Source organism: Camelus bactrianus, chromosome 18, assembly GCF_048773025.1.
Source record: "Camelus bactrianus isolate YW-2024 breed Bactrian camel chromosome 18, ASM4877302v1, whole genome shotgun sequence".
Lineage (NCBI taxonomy): Eukaryota > Metazoa > Chordata > Mammalia > Artiodactyla > Camelidae > Camelus > Camelus bactrianus.
In genome coordinates this window covers 24,002,825-24,018,738 of record NC_133556.1, presented here as the reverse complement: position 1 = coordinate 24,018,738, position 15,914 = coordinate 24,002,825, and the positions used below count along the sequence as shown (strand labels likewise).

Genomic DNA, 15,914 nt, shown 5'->3' with positions numbered 1-15,914 from the left:
TGGAATACAGGAGGGAGGTCTGGATTGGAAATGGCAGTTTGGAAGTTAGCAACTTGTAGAGAATACATAAAGCCCTAAGGCTGTTGGGGGCGGCAGCAGAAAGTAGTAGAGGCCAGAAGACTGAGCCTCAGGGGTGCTGTGTGCCAGCACTCAGGGGCTGGGACTGAGAAGACCGGCCAGGGCCGTGGGAGGAAACCAGAGCAGCCTGAGACCCGGGAAGCCCCGTGAGGAAAGGGCTTGAGGAAGTTGGGGAGAGCAGCGGTGGGGAGAGCAGCGGTGGGAAGTGTGGCTGCCGGGCCGTGCGAGGAGAGGACAGAGCTCCCCGTGCAGTCAGCCCCTGGTGGGTGGTGGGTGACCCTGTCGTGAGCAGTTGCAGTGAGTGGACACGCTTGCTTGGTTGGAAAATGAGAGAAATCAGAGGAAGCGAATGGGAACAGCTCCTTTGCAGGGGCAGGAGGCGTGTGTGCCGGAGAGCAGAGAGATGGGGCCGCAGCTGGAGGGTGAACGCATCATTGTTTCTGAAGATGAGGGAAATAACAGTGTATGCTAATAGAAAAGATAGGTTAAAAGGGTAAATTAGTAACACCACATTCACTTAGGTCAGGGGAGTTGCAGGTGAGGGCAGGTGTGGGCACAGAAATGCCCCTGAGAGAGTCAGCTTCAAAACACTTGCCAGGTCCAGTCCACTCAAAACCAGCTCCCAGGAGTGTCAGCCACTTAGGAACTCTACCGCCCCCTGCAGTTTTGATCCTGGCAGGGCCAGAAGCCATAATTAGCCAGCTGAGGGAGGAAGGATGGAGTTAGGCAGGAAGAGGAGGCCTGCCCTGCCTTCCACCCCTCCTGCAAGTGGTCAGCCAGCAGCATGGCCTCGCTGAGTAACTGACGTGGTGTTTCCATAGTTACGTGATTAAAAAGTTCTCAAATGTTATACCATGCTCCCAAATAAACCTTGGATTGATTCAAGATTTAATTGGTGGAAATAAAAGCAAAGAATAAAATAAAGTGAAGAAAGCGTGTAAACATAAGGCTGAGCCACAGAGCAGGGTCAGCAGGCATGCGGAAACACGTTTTCATTTCGTCTGGAGAGGTGTATTGGTTTCTGAAGTTTGTACTTAATGATACATATTGCCACAGTGTCTGAAACCATGAAAACAGCTTTCTGCTGTTTGCATCTGCTAAATTCCCTGGAGACTGGCTGGGGCCCAGAGGGATGGGGAAAGGAATAAACTGAGGGATAAGGAGATTTAGAGATTTTTGGTGGGGAGCTCTCTGGGGGACTAGGCCTTCAGCATCCTGTGGTTCCACCCCACTCTAACCACAGTTGCATACAAACATGCCTTTCTCAGGGGCAAGCCTCACTTCTGGAAATGTCCCAAAACACTCAGCCACCTAGCACCAACATTTGAAGGGAATCCAAAGTGGCCCACAGGCAACTGCAGAGATTTGAAATGCGTTAGGCTCCCACATGCACACTGGGCACACTGGGCCTCCGGGCCTCTGTGCGCACTCACGGGGACACTGGCTCTGGAGGGACAGTTGAGGGACAGTTGAGGGTCAGTGCTGTTGCTAGGCTACGACTGTTCCGGACTAAACATTCCAAGCCGTTGAGCTTTGCAGCCAAGGTGTGGCAGCGAGACCTCTGTGGCTTTTCTGTAGCGCCAGCGCTGAGATCGGGAGGCGGCAAGAGGCCAGGAGGGAAGTGAGCGGTGTTGGAAGGCGATAAGCCAGATGAAGAAGAGACTCGCTAACTTAGTGAGCTGGGTGGGCTTCAGCACCCATCAGAGAGCACGCAGGGATCGTGAGAAGCCCGTGCCTGGGTATCATGTCGATGTGAGAGAGCTGAAGAAGTTCCACAGAGCCGCATATTTAGGTGACAGGTGTACAGTGGAGGAGCTGCTGACATATAAGAGAAATGTCGTAGACAGCAGAGACAGGAAGAACAGGTAACAGCGGCGGGGCGGGGCGGGGTGGGGCGGGCCTGGGAGGAGCTGCCAACTATGGTTGTAAGACATGAATTTTAAATTGCCTTCCCATGTCAGAGATGTTGAAGTGTGAGACAATGAGCATGTTAGAATCATTGAAGTACAGTGTTCTTTCTCATCCTTGCAGCAGTAAAGTAGATATACGATCATTTTACTTAATTGAAATGTTGTCTTTGTAAAATAGTAACGGTAACAGTTATAATATTACCTAACAATTATTGAGCTATTATTTTGTGCAAGGAACTGCCAGACATTTTGTATAGCTTTTCATTTAAGCATCACAGTGGGGTCCTGTAAGATAGCTACTACTTCATGCCCATTTTGTTGATGAGGAAATTGAGGCACAGACAGGCTAAGTGAGAGCTAATAAGTGACAGTGTTAAAGTAGAAGTGAGACCCAAGTTGAGCTGAATCTCAACGGCATGCCCTTTCTATTCAAACAGGTAGTTCTTCCATTAATGTGGTGAGTAGTAAGAGCTAATAAATATTGTTCTTTCCCCATAGAAAGAACTAAGATAAGACTAAATGTTAGTTTTAAAGGGGTATGAATAGCATGCTGTTGAATGTTTACAATTACATGAGTAACTGTATCTTCGAAGTAGTACGCTCTAATTTCCTAAAGAGTCCTCTCATGTTCGCAGGACTGCCCTACACTTAGCCTGCGCCAGCGGCCAGTCACCAGTGGTGGATCTCCTTACACAGTGGTGGTGTGATCTGAATGCTCGTGACAAGGAAGGCAAGACAGCTCTCATCAAGGTGTGTAGCAGCCAACCGTGTCCACGTGAGATGGATTTGATTTAATTACTTAGAATAAAAATGAATTTATCTGTTTTAAATATAACGAATTGCTGGGACTTGAGGAATGTTAACTTGGAATGCCTAGCACTTACAGTCTGTTTCTTGGTGTGATACCAACAGGCTGTACAATGCCGGAAAGAAGTGTGTGTCACTATCCTGCTGAAACGGGGTGCTGACCCAAATCTTGCGGACGACTGTCAGAACACTGCTCTGCATTACGCCGTCTTGGCTGGAAATACATCAATTGCAGCAGAGCTGCTCCGCTATGATGCAAATATTGAGGCGATAAACAAGGTATAGCTCAACTGACTTTATTTACAAGATATTTGAAATACAGGGTCTTTTCTAGCTACAGGTGTTTTATTTATAGTAATATGTATACTGAATACAATACATCAGGCCCTGTTACCATGGAACCAACTCCAAAGCCAAGGCCAGAGGCTAGAGGTAGTGCCCGCAGAAAGGGCAGAGCTCTGTCTCCCAGCCACACTTGTACCCCAGAAGGAACAGCTTCCCATTAGGAAGTGCCTGGGAGTGGGTGGTAGGCTCAGAGCCTACAGAAGATGAAGGCTTGCGGGGAGTGAAGTGATGGCAAGGGCAGGCTGCCTGCCTGGGGATGGGTGGGAGGAGGAAGGAACCCAGTACCCAGCAGGGGGAGCTGGGTGACTGCACCTGGGCAGGGGAGGCAGCAAGCCACAGGCCCTGAGCACCCCAGGATCCCAGGTTCTAGAACCTGGGCAAGTGAGGTCAGGTCATGTTTGACAGCCAGCAGGGGCATTCATTTGTGCTGGTGGCCACATGGCCCTCCGTGTACACCTTCACCTTGGGGTCTTCCATGCTCAGCCTGGTGTAGCTCCCCTGCGGGGCTGTGGCTGTAGGTGGGGAGCAAGTGATGGCGAAACTGGTCCTCCTGCTTTTTCTCCTGGCTCTCCCCTGAAGATTTTGATTGAATAAATGTACTCAGGTCTAGACGCAGGTATTTCAAAATACTTCCCCGAGATTCTGATACAACCCTTGGTTAAGAACTATTGAATGGATACGTGTAATGCATGTAAATTCACAGATCTCAAAAATAAGACATCTCTGGAAGAGCGGGGGTTTGATAGATGCTGCTTCTTTCAGTGCTCTCCTTTGCAGCCATGTTAGCCTGACTTTTACCCGTCTCTTCCTTTGTGACTGAGGAGTTTATTGGCAATATTACTGGCAGTATCTATTGCCTTGAAGAATAGCTCCTTTTCCTTTCTAACCACTGATCATTCAGTGGCACTCAGACAGTCTTAGAAACTTGCTTGTGGTGAGTGATTCAATAAGTAGAGTCGGATCCTTTAAAGATTTTGCACCTTTTGTTCCCATCCAGGTCATTAGGTCAGCAGGGTTTTTCTGATTGCAGTAATAGGAAATCATGAGCCTTCTTTTGGTTAAAGCTGTGTGACGGACTCTTGCAACCTATCTGTTAGATTCACTGAGCCCTAGCATAATCAACATGACAGTTTTTTTTAAATTAAAGTCTAATTGATTTACAGTGTTGTGATAGTTTCTGGTGTACAGCAAAGTGATTCAGTTATACATATATATATATTCTTATTCAGTTATATATACATTCTTAGTTACATATATATTCTCATTCATTGTATATACTTATTCAGTTATATATATTCTTACTCAGTTATATATATTCTTATTCAGTTATATATACATTCTTAGATAGATATATATGTACACACACACACACACACATTCTTTTCCATTATGGTTTATTACAGGATATTGAGTATAGTTCCCTGTAGTATATACAGTAGGACCTTGTTGTTGATTTATTTTATATGTAGTAATTTGTATCTGCTAGTCCAAAACTGCTAATTTATTCCTCTCCCACCCCCTTTCCCCTTTGGTAACCATCAGTTTGTTTTCTATGTCTGTGAGTCTATTTCTGTTTTGTAAATAAGTTCATTTGTATCGTATTTTAGAATCCACATATTAAGTGATATCCTATGGGATTTCTCTTTCACTTTCTGACTTACCTCACTCAGTATGATAATGTCTAGGTCCTTCCATGTTGCTGCAAATGGCATTCTTTCATTCTTTTTTATGGCTGAGTTGTATTGCATTATATATAAGTATACCGTGCAAGATGGCAGTTTTAAACATCAAGACCCATGACATTAGTAACAAATTGGAATTGTTCTAATAATTTAGTTTCAGCCATCTCATGAATTAATTATCCATTTGATTAACAATTGGGGAGAATTAGATACAGGTAGGTTTTAGTTGTAGTAGGCATTGGAAAAATTCTTGAAGCAGGTATTATGAGCCTTTTTAAAAATGTATTTATCTTACAATATTTTTTTTAATTGAGGTATAGTTGATGTACTATATTATATGTTACAGGTATATAGCTGAGTGTTTCACAAATTTTTAAGGGCTATGCTCCACTTATGGTTATTATAAACTATTGGCTCTTCTCCCCAGGTTGTGCAATACATCCTTGTACCTTATTTTATGCCTGATTGTTTATACCTCTTAATCCTTAATCCTAATTATCCATTTGATTAACAATCAGGGAGAATTCGATACAGATAGATTGTAGTTTTAGTAGGCATTGGAAAAATTCTTGAAGTGGGTATTATGAGTCTTAATCACAATTTTTATTACATGTTAGGGCCCAGTGTTTTTGTGTGTAAGACATATGATTCTAAAGAAAGGCAAGGTTTTATATACAAATACTTGATTTATACCCAACTGTTTGGAAACACAGCAAACATAAAAACACAAGTGGGCTATAGACTAAACATGCCTGGGTATGTTCAGTTTGTCTCCACACATTGAGTCAACATTTAAAATTTAGGAGACTTTTGCAGAAATCTACACTTCAGAACTTCTCCTAAAGAATCAAATCTGGTCCCCCTTGAGCCCAGGCCTATGTGGTCTGCTGTGCAGAGGTGGCCCCTTCTCGGTGGGGCGTGTGTTCTCCAGTTTGCTGTCCTCACTTGTGACCTTCACTTACTCGGGCCACCTGTGTTGCCTCTGTAAGCATTTGAATTTCCAATTCCTGTTGTATATTTTCATAAATATTTCAAGATTTTAAAGACAGTCTATATTAATTTATAGTCTACTTCATATTTTATAATAATCCCTTAAGAGTGGGATGGAATTTTTCTAATTAGAATTTTTAAGTTGGTTTCAGAAAAACTTTTTCTTTACATGCAAATAACCATATTCCCACTGGAATGTCTGCAAGCTTTATGAGATTAGTCATAGTTGTAATTGGATAGGTTATGCATGTTGCAGACAGTATGGTATCTTTCTCCTCAGCGTGGCTCCTTAGAAATGTAGTTGATTCAGTAGCTAAATGGTTCTCTCTGGAGCAGTGTTTAGAGTGTCGGGAGTAGTAGTTGAGCAGTAAGGTAACTAGAGAATGCCTGACACACGCTGCAATAGAAGCGAAGGTTCTTGGAACCAGCAAATGTCTGAAGTGAGTTTCAGAGAATGAAACTTTGGAAGAGGTCCAGGAGGAACCTTTTAAAGAGAAGGAGCACAGAGGGGTGAGGAGGAAGGGGCTACTTTTTATTTACTTTATAGTGTATGTTTAAGTTCAGAGACTTAAGTTTTTAAATTCAGTTTTGAAATTTATATGTAATTTTGTACATTGTCAACTGTTTTTACTATTTTACAGTATAACTTGACACCATTTTTACTCGCCGTCAGGAAGAACAAAGAAGAAATGGTCAAATTTTTGATAGCGAACGGGGCAAATGTACATGCAGTCGACAAGCTGCAAAGGTACAATAGTTTGTTCTCTCTCTCTCTCTCTCTTTCTAATCTTAATGTTGTTCTAGAGTAGTAACAGCCAATCAGAAAGGTTAACCTAATAAGAAGAGGATTAACTTAGAATCAACACATCATCAGTTAGGTAGAAAAGCAATTATTCTGCCTGGTGTGACAAAGAACAGTATGCAGCAGGATTCATCTTCCTTTATGATAGCGACTGATGTCATTTGCATCCTGATTGTTTTGGTCATACGATCTTACAATAGTTCAGGGATTTCATTTTAGTTTTATTAGTATGGACTCTAATTTTAATTTACCTTATGAGACAGTGTTGAGTTTCTTCATTCTTTTATAAGTTGTTTTAACCTCTTCTTGGTATATATTTTTTTCTTAAAAGATGCATATTAAACAAAGAGGAGTTTGTTTTGTCTTTTGGATGACTCTGCTTTAAATTACTTTCTTTGAAGGATACTGATGTTATTAGGTTATCACTGAGTGAGTATCACTAAGAGAGTAACTATTACCAGATACTGTGGGCTCATCAGTTTTTATCCTTTTTCATTTCTAGTACATTTTGATGTTTTTATTTTTAATTGATGATGGTAGAAGGAAGAGAAATAGCTTTAATTATTGAATAAACATTCCCTTTAAAGAAGACAAGTCATTGGTGGATGATAAAGAGGAAAGAGCTGGGCTTTAGAGTCAGACGAGGTTGACTTCCCAGCTCTCCTGCTGGGGGACATGACTTATTACCAACCAATATGTTTCCTGACACGTAAAGGAGGGTCGTAGTACATCCTTCAAGGGTGGTTGTGCCTAAGAAAGACCATACATAGACTATTCAGGTTAGTGCTGGGCACATGCTTCTCAGCGTGATTAACTGCAGCCATGACTCTTTTTATTGACATTTTTATTCATATTACTGTTTTCAGCCTGCAAAGAGCTTCTCCTTACCTGACCTCTAGCTGATTTTAAAGTATTGTATTTCAGACGGGGGAAGAAATGGGGAATCCTTTATTTAAATCTTTACCTACTTCAGATAATGACCTCAGCATCCTTTCTTGTCCTTCAGAGGACTTTAAATTAGCAACTTCTACTATGTGCTACCCAAGTAGGACAGGAGGCTTCTTTTTTGTCCCTCCGTTTTGGCCTTGGAGGTAATTTGCAAAGATGAGCACTCGAGCATGTACATGGTCAGTTCTCCAGGGGTGGGCAGGATATTAACTTGGTAAAATAGATCAAACTAACTGTTTAAGTTAAGCTAACTAAGTTCCTAAGAGTGAAGTTGTCTCTTTTATTTTAGATCAGCACTGATGCTTGCTGTACGTCATGACTCACCGGACGTAGTCAAGCTGCTGCTTCAGAGACGTGTTAATGCCGATCTGCTAGATGTACACGGACAGTCTGCTGAACGATATGCGTGTTCTAATGGTTTTAAACAGTAAGTGTTTACATTAAAGTACCAGTTATCTCTAAACTGAGGTTGGAAATGATCTAACTGTGACTTGTTATGTGACAGGTGAGAATTCCTAGTTGGGAGCAGGCACTTTGGGGATGGCAGTGAGACCCTCCACATCATCAGCTGGAAACCAGCAAAAAACCAGACTAGTGAGATGGAGCAGTGGGCACAGGGTTCTTTATCTCAGAGTTTGTAAGATGTTTATCCTTAGGGTCCTGCTGTTCTCCATTTCATTCCAGTGTAGCCCCAATGCATGGGGTACAAATAATGTCACATATCTGATTTTTCTAACTAGTTGTTTGGGTCTTGAAATGTTTAGTAGAGCAGAAAATCCCGCATTTTCCTTTGGGGACTTTCTTGTATAATCTTCCTCTTGAATTTTCCAAGAACCTGAGGAATTCCCTAAGGCCACAGTGACAATCCTCTCCCACAAGGCATCGGGGCAGGGCGAGGGCATTCTAATCATTCTCTTGTTTCCCTTGATTCTGTTGCTGCAGCGTTGGTACTAAAACTGGTTTTAACAGGATCTCCTCGGCAGCTGGGTCTGGGGTCTGGATGTTGCTCTCTAAAGACCTTTAACAAAATTTTAAAAGAAGAAAAGGAAAAAGAAACTGGTCCTGCAGTCGGGTCATGATTGACCTCTGCTCCCGGGATGCCTGTGCTGATCCAGTTTCCGCAGTCTTCGTGGCGATGGACACGTAAACTTCAGAGTGACAGCTTGTTTAGTTCTCATACATATGCTTGTATGAGGTCATATATTTATAAATAAGTTTAACTACAAGTTAGATAGTAGCTGAGGTGCCCTGAAGTATAAACCACGAAGAACAGCTAATCACCGTAATTTGTAACATTTTCTGAAAACTGCCACATTTAAATGTTACACCTATGAAAAAAACACACCTTGGGTTTTATTTGGGATTCTCCAATAGTTCCAGCATTAAAGTTCAAGAACAAATTATTCCATTCTTCCAGTATTTCTCTGAGCATCTGGGGGATACATTATCTCATTAAATCTTCATAATACTCTTATGAGTATTAATAACTAACTGCCTGACAGTAAGATCCCAGTTTTATAAAGGAAGAGTTTGAGCTGAAGAGAAGCACCTTGTCCAGGAACAAATAGCTGTTGGTTATAGAGCTGGGACTTCTGAGTTCGAGATACTTTCCATATGTCAGGCTCGCTCTAGTTAAGTTGCTGAGCTGTAGTGCCCTCAGTTCATGACTACTTCACCTTACTTTTTTTTTTTTTAATTATACATCTTAAATTTAAAAGTGTAGATTGTACAAATTTGAATATATGGGACAATTGAAGTTTTGATACTGCCTGTGATATTGTCTGAAATAACCTAAGAATTTCATATATTTGGTAATTGTTTTTCATATTACTATTCAAGTAGTAATACTTATTTATCACATTTTTTTATACATAGCCTTTACCAGCTGATTGTCGACTACAGAGACGGAAAGATTCCAGATACTCCCCCTCAAAATAGCGACCCAGGACAGAGTTCTGGTAATAAGTTACTCTTGTTGGGCCCACCGTAGATAAAGAAAGTAAGGTTGAGGAAATTTTGATAATGAAAGAGAAGTGAAAAAGGCCAGTGTGTAAATTTTGTGTATGTTTTCATTTTTTTAATTAATTTTTTCTTAATGGTCTAGTATTCAGAATTATGTAAGAAGTTAATTGTAGGTAATTTAAAATCTGAGACAATATTGTCTGAAAAGAAATTCATTTATTTAATCATGGCCCCTGAAGTCCCATATTATATCTTTGTGTAAGTAAGGAAAATAGGTTTTTAACTTTGTTGCACATTTCCTGTAACAGTATAACAAGTCGGCCTTGTTACAGAGTTGGCTCTTTAATTCTTACAGCAAATGGATTACATTGGGTAAATGAATGCTAGTTATTGCATAGTGATTAGTCTCACTAAAAGTGATTGTCTTTGAAACTGGGAGCTCAGCAATACCTTCCTGGTGCTGTAAACAAATGGCCAACAATTAGAACTGCACAGCTGGGCCAGTGTGCAGCATACTAGTAAGAGGTTGTTTTTTAAAGGTACCTAGTGATAGGGCAGAAGTCAGGAAAGCAGTGCCTTGTTGAGAAGCACTGGTTACTTTTCACATCATTACACCATCAAGGGCTCTCTCTCACCAATTTCATTCCTCAGAAGTGCAAACAGAATGAGATATGTTGCCTTCATGAGAGTCCGATGTTTTCTTCTTTTTTGGGGATACTTGTCATGAAACTATATTTTGTTAGAACAAGATTTTGTATTGGCATTAGTTAAAGGATTGTCATAATAAATACTCAGCACAACTCAGGACTCAACAAATTGAAAAAAAAAAAAAAAGCACAGAAGTGCTTCACATAAAAAAAAAAAAAAAAACACGACTGTGTTGCCTAGATGTGACCCCTAGCGTGCTGTTCAGTCTGAACTGTATGAGGGCACCTTTAACTTAGTACACCTTGATCAAGGAAAGAACTTCTGTTGTAGGAAATACAAAGATGGAAAAGACAGAGTTTTGGTCTTCAAGGTGCTCATAACACAATAGAGTTGTCCCTGGTTAATGTCTGTATATTTTTTAAACAGGATTTTCAAAGAAAACATTCTTATCTGTGAATTCATCCACTTAACAGATGACTATCAAGTGTCTTTTATGTACTAAGCACCACTCTGACATTACAGAATGCAAACAGGTCAAAAGCACAGTTCCTGGCCTCCAGGAGCTTGTTGCTGTCATCCTCATTTTTATGATTGGCTTTACTTTATTCTGTGCTTACTGTGTCCCAGAGCCCACTAGGACTTTGTAACTGTCTTTATGTATGTTTTATTGGTACTTAATATGTACCAAATACTTTTAAGTCCATGGTAAGGAAAGAAGTTTTTTAAAAATGGGTAGGATGTTAGGTAAGCCACGCAGAGCGAGTAGAAGTTTGCCAGGGAAGGAGGCAGAAGGGCAGTGTTTGGTGGGCGGAACATCTTTGAAGATTACATTTGGCAGAAAGGACAGCGGTGCAAAGGCGAAGATGTGCCAGTGAACTTTGCAGGATCTGTGAGTTTCATTTTGTTGGTGCAGAAAGGATGCTGTAGGAATGGTTGGGAACGAGGTGACTACCTAGCTCAGGCATGCTTCTGAAAGCTTTTCTAGTACTATAGAAAGGAGTAGGTCTGCTGTAGACCTTGGGAAATTTGTCAGAATGCTTTTAGCTGCCAATAATAATAGGAGCCCTAAGTAACAGTGGCTACAGCAACAGGAGTCAGGATTGTTTAGAAGGTTCGGTGATGTCATCAGGATCCCAGATGCTGTCCCTCCTTCAGCTGTGAGGCTGCTGGTGTTTGATGTCGCCCTTCCTGGTCTGCTGATTAGCAGCAGCTCCAAGCATCATCTTCTCACATGACAATATCCGCAGGCGAGGAGGGCTGCTTCTCTCTGCATGTTTTCTGTTAACTAGGAAGAAAACAGAGGCGCTTCCGGTAGACTTCCCCTAGCATCTTATGGGCTGGGCTACATCACATGCTCATTCCTCAAGCAGCCACTGGGAAAAGAAATGCAGTTACTGTGATGACCTTAAAACAATCATTTCTCTTTTTGCAGCTAAGGAGAGTTTACCTTCTTCGCATGCTGGGGCAGAAAATATCCAAGAAAAGTTGCAATTGCCCAGCAAGGACAATGAAGAAGAAGTGGTTGTCGATTTGGGAACCAGCAATGGCAGCTGCATGGATTCAGTGAAGAATGTTGAGCAGAAGAGTAAGAAGATTCGATTTGAGTCTTAGGGTTTCCTGTTATGACATAAAGCGGGGATGCACAAGCTTTTTCTATAAAGGGCCAGAGAGTCAATATTTTAGGCCATGTGATGTCTGTCACGTCCACTCATGTCTGCCATTGCAGTGTGAAAGCAGCCCCAGACCGTATGTGAGCGAATAGGGATGACCGTGCCCAGATAACACGAGGTTGACAAAGCCAAATGGCAGGGTGGGTTTGTCCCATGGGTATCATCCAGAAATACCATGCTATGTAAGCTTGACATTGTCAGTTTATGATACTGATTCTACTAATGGTTATCATTCTTTTGTGAGTCTCATAAAGTTTGGTTGGTATTTTGGTCCTTGTAAACAGCAGTTCACTTTAAAATATCAAATTTGGATAAACACCCTTTTCTTTTTTGATAAATATAAAGGAGGGGAAGTGGTTTTTATGCTTAATTACCTACCAGGAGTATACTCAGTATTCACTCAAGTGTGTAGTCTCCAGGTGTGGTCCCAAAGGAATGCTTTTTAACAAAACATTGGTCTTATACTTTTAATATTCTGTATTTTTCTGTTGCTCATATAAACTCTATTTTACTTTCTTCTTTAATAGAGAGTTTAGTGATTAAGGTTGCACCGAGGTTTGAAGACATCTCTGTAAGCCGGTAGGATTTTATGGATTTTTAAAAATTACATGTTGACTAAGGGAACACAGAGAAAAGAAACAAGGCTTGTTGAGTGTCCTACTCTGCGTTTGACACTGTTTTATGTACTTGGCATTTGTTACCTCATACAGTCACCACAACAGCTTTGCAGAGTAGCTGTGCTGTTATAGCTTACTTCTAGTTAATTAGGCAACTGTAACTTAAGGAGGTTGACTAGTTGACCCATGATTCCATGGTTAACAAGTAGTTGACCTGTGACTTAACCATCAGGCAGCCTGGCTCCCAAATCTGCTTTCTTATCCCTCAGCATAGACTTTTGTGACTTGTTTGTTTAAAGAAATGAACTCACTCATTTTTGATGTGTATTTTTGCTCCAAAGTATTTCACCGAAACATGATGTTGATGATTCACGGCCTCCATCAGATGATGACTTAGATCTTGCTCCCAAGGTAAAGTGTTCTCTTGTGAAATTAATTTTTCTGCTCTGAATTTAGTTTTGTGTAGTATTTACTCTTAAAACTTAGCAGTGTTCTGCCTATCATTGTTTTATGTTTGTATGAGAAAGTTGGTCAGAGTAAACCATTTTATAAAAATGTGGCAGGGTTTTATTTTTTCTTTCTTTCTTTTTTTTTTTTTTTTACTTTGGTAAATACTGAAGATGAGGCTGAAGCAAAATGGACTAGAAAATAGATCACGACAGGAAAATTGTACTGTGAAAAGTCTTCCCACAACAGAGGAAGTGTGAAGCTTGGCCAGGGATAAGGATTCTTTGACTTAAACCACACTGACGGCACTTGTATAATACTCTTGCCTCAGGGATATCTTCAGTGCACACAGCTACTTACTGTGATAATCATGGCCTCTTCCTGGGGCCTTTCAGTTCCAAAACTACGTAGCATGTATCTCCCCCCACCCCGGACACTTTTTATTTTGATATCAGAGAGTTGTGAGGAAAGAGTTTTTTGTTTTTGTTTTTTTTTTAACTTTATTTCTATCTCTGGTTCTGCATTAAGACTAAAATAATAGTTGACATTCTAGAAATTTAGAAATTAAAATTCTGTTTCTCAAAATCCATATTATAAAGAAATTCCTCTGTGTTTTCTAAATTATCCCATTATGAGTATATTCAAAACTCTGCATCTAACTGAAGAATACACATTTTCCCTAAAATAACAGCCAGCTTTAAATGTAGGCTCTTAATAACAACCATATGATGGAACCGATTTCAGAATTCTTTTGTATTATAGTTTTAAAAAGTATGTCCAGTCCTCGTGTACCATTTTAAAATTTCAAGTTTCAGACATTTTGTAGTATAGTTATTTACATATTTATCTTATAGCCCCTGCATCAGTATACACCGCTAGAGATTAGGGAACATAATTGTGCATTTCCTGGAGCACCTAGAATAAGGTCTTAAATGTAAGAAGCATTTTAGTATTTTTTGAATGTGAATGCATGAAGAGACATGGAATGCTGCATCATGCTGCAGGTAATATAACATGCACACTCTATCATAATGAAATCTATTTGATGATACAGGTAATATAATATGTGTACTATGTCATAGTGAAATCTATTTGAATTCTAAAAATATGACAAATTTCTATTCCCTTTGTTTAGGTTGTAAAAGTTCAGTTGTTATGAGAGGAAATATGTCATAAATGCCGAGGAAATAGATAAGAAGTATATGATAATTAGGAAAAGGTTACAGTCTGTTTTTCAGTATCCATCAACTGTGAGCTTAGAATTTGAGATGAAAACTTTTTAACCTTCTTTTAGCCCCCTCTCATGTTCCATTAAAGATATGTTTTCAAGCCCTATATTATCCTTAGAATCCTGATTACCAGTTCTTTGTCTAGGTGGAAAGCTGATGTGTTAGGAACTTTCTAAAATTATTTTTCTCTCTCTCTAGTAATAATTGGCAGCATTCAGGTAGTGAGAGATGACCATGTTCAATTGAGTGACTTACAGTGACAAGATTTAACTCTTACAGTAGTATTTACAAACAAACAGTTGTAGAGTAATACAGGTCAGTGTTATTGGGGATATACTATGAACAAAGGCCTTTGTTTTATATATATGTTTTGTACATCATATATTTTGATATTTTTATAAAGTTTGCTGAAGAATAATATATATACTTGCATATATAACTTATATTTTTATATATATAATAAAAAGGTAAAACAGAGGCTTTCACTCATCGTATATCCCTAACAATACTGATACATCCCTGATCTATTACATATAAATGCTGAAATATATATATTTCTCCACATGCCTTGTTATACTTACATTTTTCTTTTTTTCTTGCCCTAAGTTTGTACTTGACTAGTCATGTCTCATTTTTTCTTTTCTTCCTCCTCCCCACTTTTTTTTTTAATGGTTTGCCCCAAACTTAATATTTTTTTTTGCAGAAAACACTTCTTCAGTGTCTGTTCTTTCAGTCCATCTCACTCTGCCTCTGTAAACATATTTAGTGACAGCTTTCTGTTTACTATGTGTGTGGCTTTCACTCATGAGTCATTGCCCCTCAGAATTACTTTTGTTTTTATTCCTCTTTCTTAGAAGTAGCTGAATTTGAACAATCATTTGTCTTCAGCTTTTTGGCAAATGGAATAGAAGTAGCTTATCCTGTTTGCTGTTCTAACTCATCCAAATAAGATACTGCTAAAAAGTAAACTCTCATATTTCCCTCATGAGAGATCATTCACACATACATAAGTCATGCAAGCACATTTCAAAATATAACAGTTACTTTAAATTTCTTAATGTTAGTTTTTTCAATAGGACTCTAAACTATCAGGGATAAGTTTTTGTTCTAGATCATTTTGGTCAAGAATGTCATCTAATGGATACCATAGTGTTGTATAATAATCAATGAGGGGTAAAGAAAGTAACATTTTGGGACCCCGAGGTCATCTCTCATAATCCTCACCCCATGAGAAGATGTAGGTTGGTAAATGACAGACCCAGGACTTGAATCCATATCTGAATGACTCCGAAGCCAGCGCTCTTTGTGTTAGATCATCTAGGAATGGGGAATGTTATAATTACTTTATTCAATTTCATATTTGTTGTTCTTAAAGCTGTTATTTTCTTCTCTAGAAAGTCCGGCATCCAAGATTCGCAAAGCTAATTCAGGCCTGGGGAGAACCCGTGATAAACAGTAAGTTATTTGAAGACTGTCTTTTTGTGTTTTCACTGGTGAGAAATTATAGATAATTTCATCTACCATACCTTGTCGCTACAGCAGAGGCAAAAGATGGTGTTTTGAAACCAGGAACTAGCACCTTCTTTGAGGACAATAATTCTAATAATGAAAATGAAGATGCAGTTAGAACCTTTTCCCAACCATCAAGTGAAGTTTCAGGCTTCTCTCATCCTGCCTCCCCAGCACCAGAACCTCTCACGTCTTCAGCAGTCCTTGGTGTTACAGAGGTAAGTCGTTTTGTTTTTAACTTTTCCCTCCTGTGCTTTTTCACTTACCGTC

The 15,914-nt window shown here is 39.9% G+C and overlaps 1 protein-coding gene across 5 annotated transcripts in view; it reads left to right on the top strand.

Annotated features, from left to right (window-relative positions):
- LOC141573913 (ankyrin repeat domain-containing protein 26-like) overlaps nt 1-15,914 on the top strand; it is a 64,305-nt gene that overhangs the window by 11,770 nt on the left and 36,621 nt on the right. For all 5 annotated transcript variants that reach the window (XM_074346322.1, XM_074346321.1, XM_074346320.1 and 2 more), the window contains exons 3-11: nt 2,624-2,738; nt 2,901-3,074; nt 6,454-6,560; nt 7,852-9,520; nt 11,605-11,757; nt 12,370-12,421; nt 12,801-12,870; nt 15,530-15,590; nt 15,675-15,862. In XM_074346322.1, coding sequence (XP_074202423.1) covers nt 11,727-11,757; nt 12,370-12,421; nt 12,801-12,870; nt 15,530-15,590; nt 15,675-15,862 — 402 coding nt within the window. In that variant the 5' untranslated portion in view covers nt 2,624-2,738; nt 2,901-3,074; nt 6,454-6,560; nt 7,852-9,520; nt 11,605-11,726. The remainder of the gene's footprint in view (nt 1-2,623; nt 2,739-2,900; nt 3,075-6,453; nt 6,561-7,851; nt 9,521-11,604; nt 11,758-12,369; nt 12,422-12,800; nt 12,871-15,529; nt 15,591-15,674; nt 15,863-15,914) is intronic.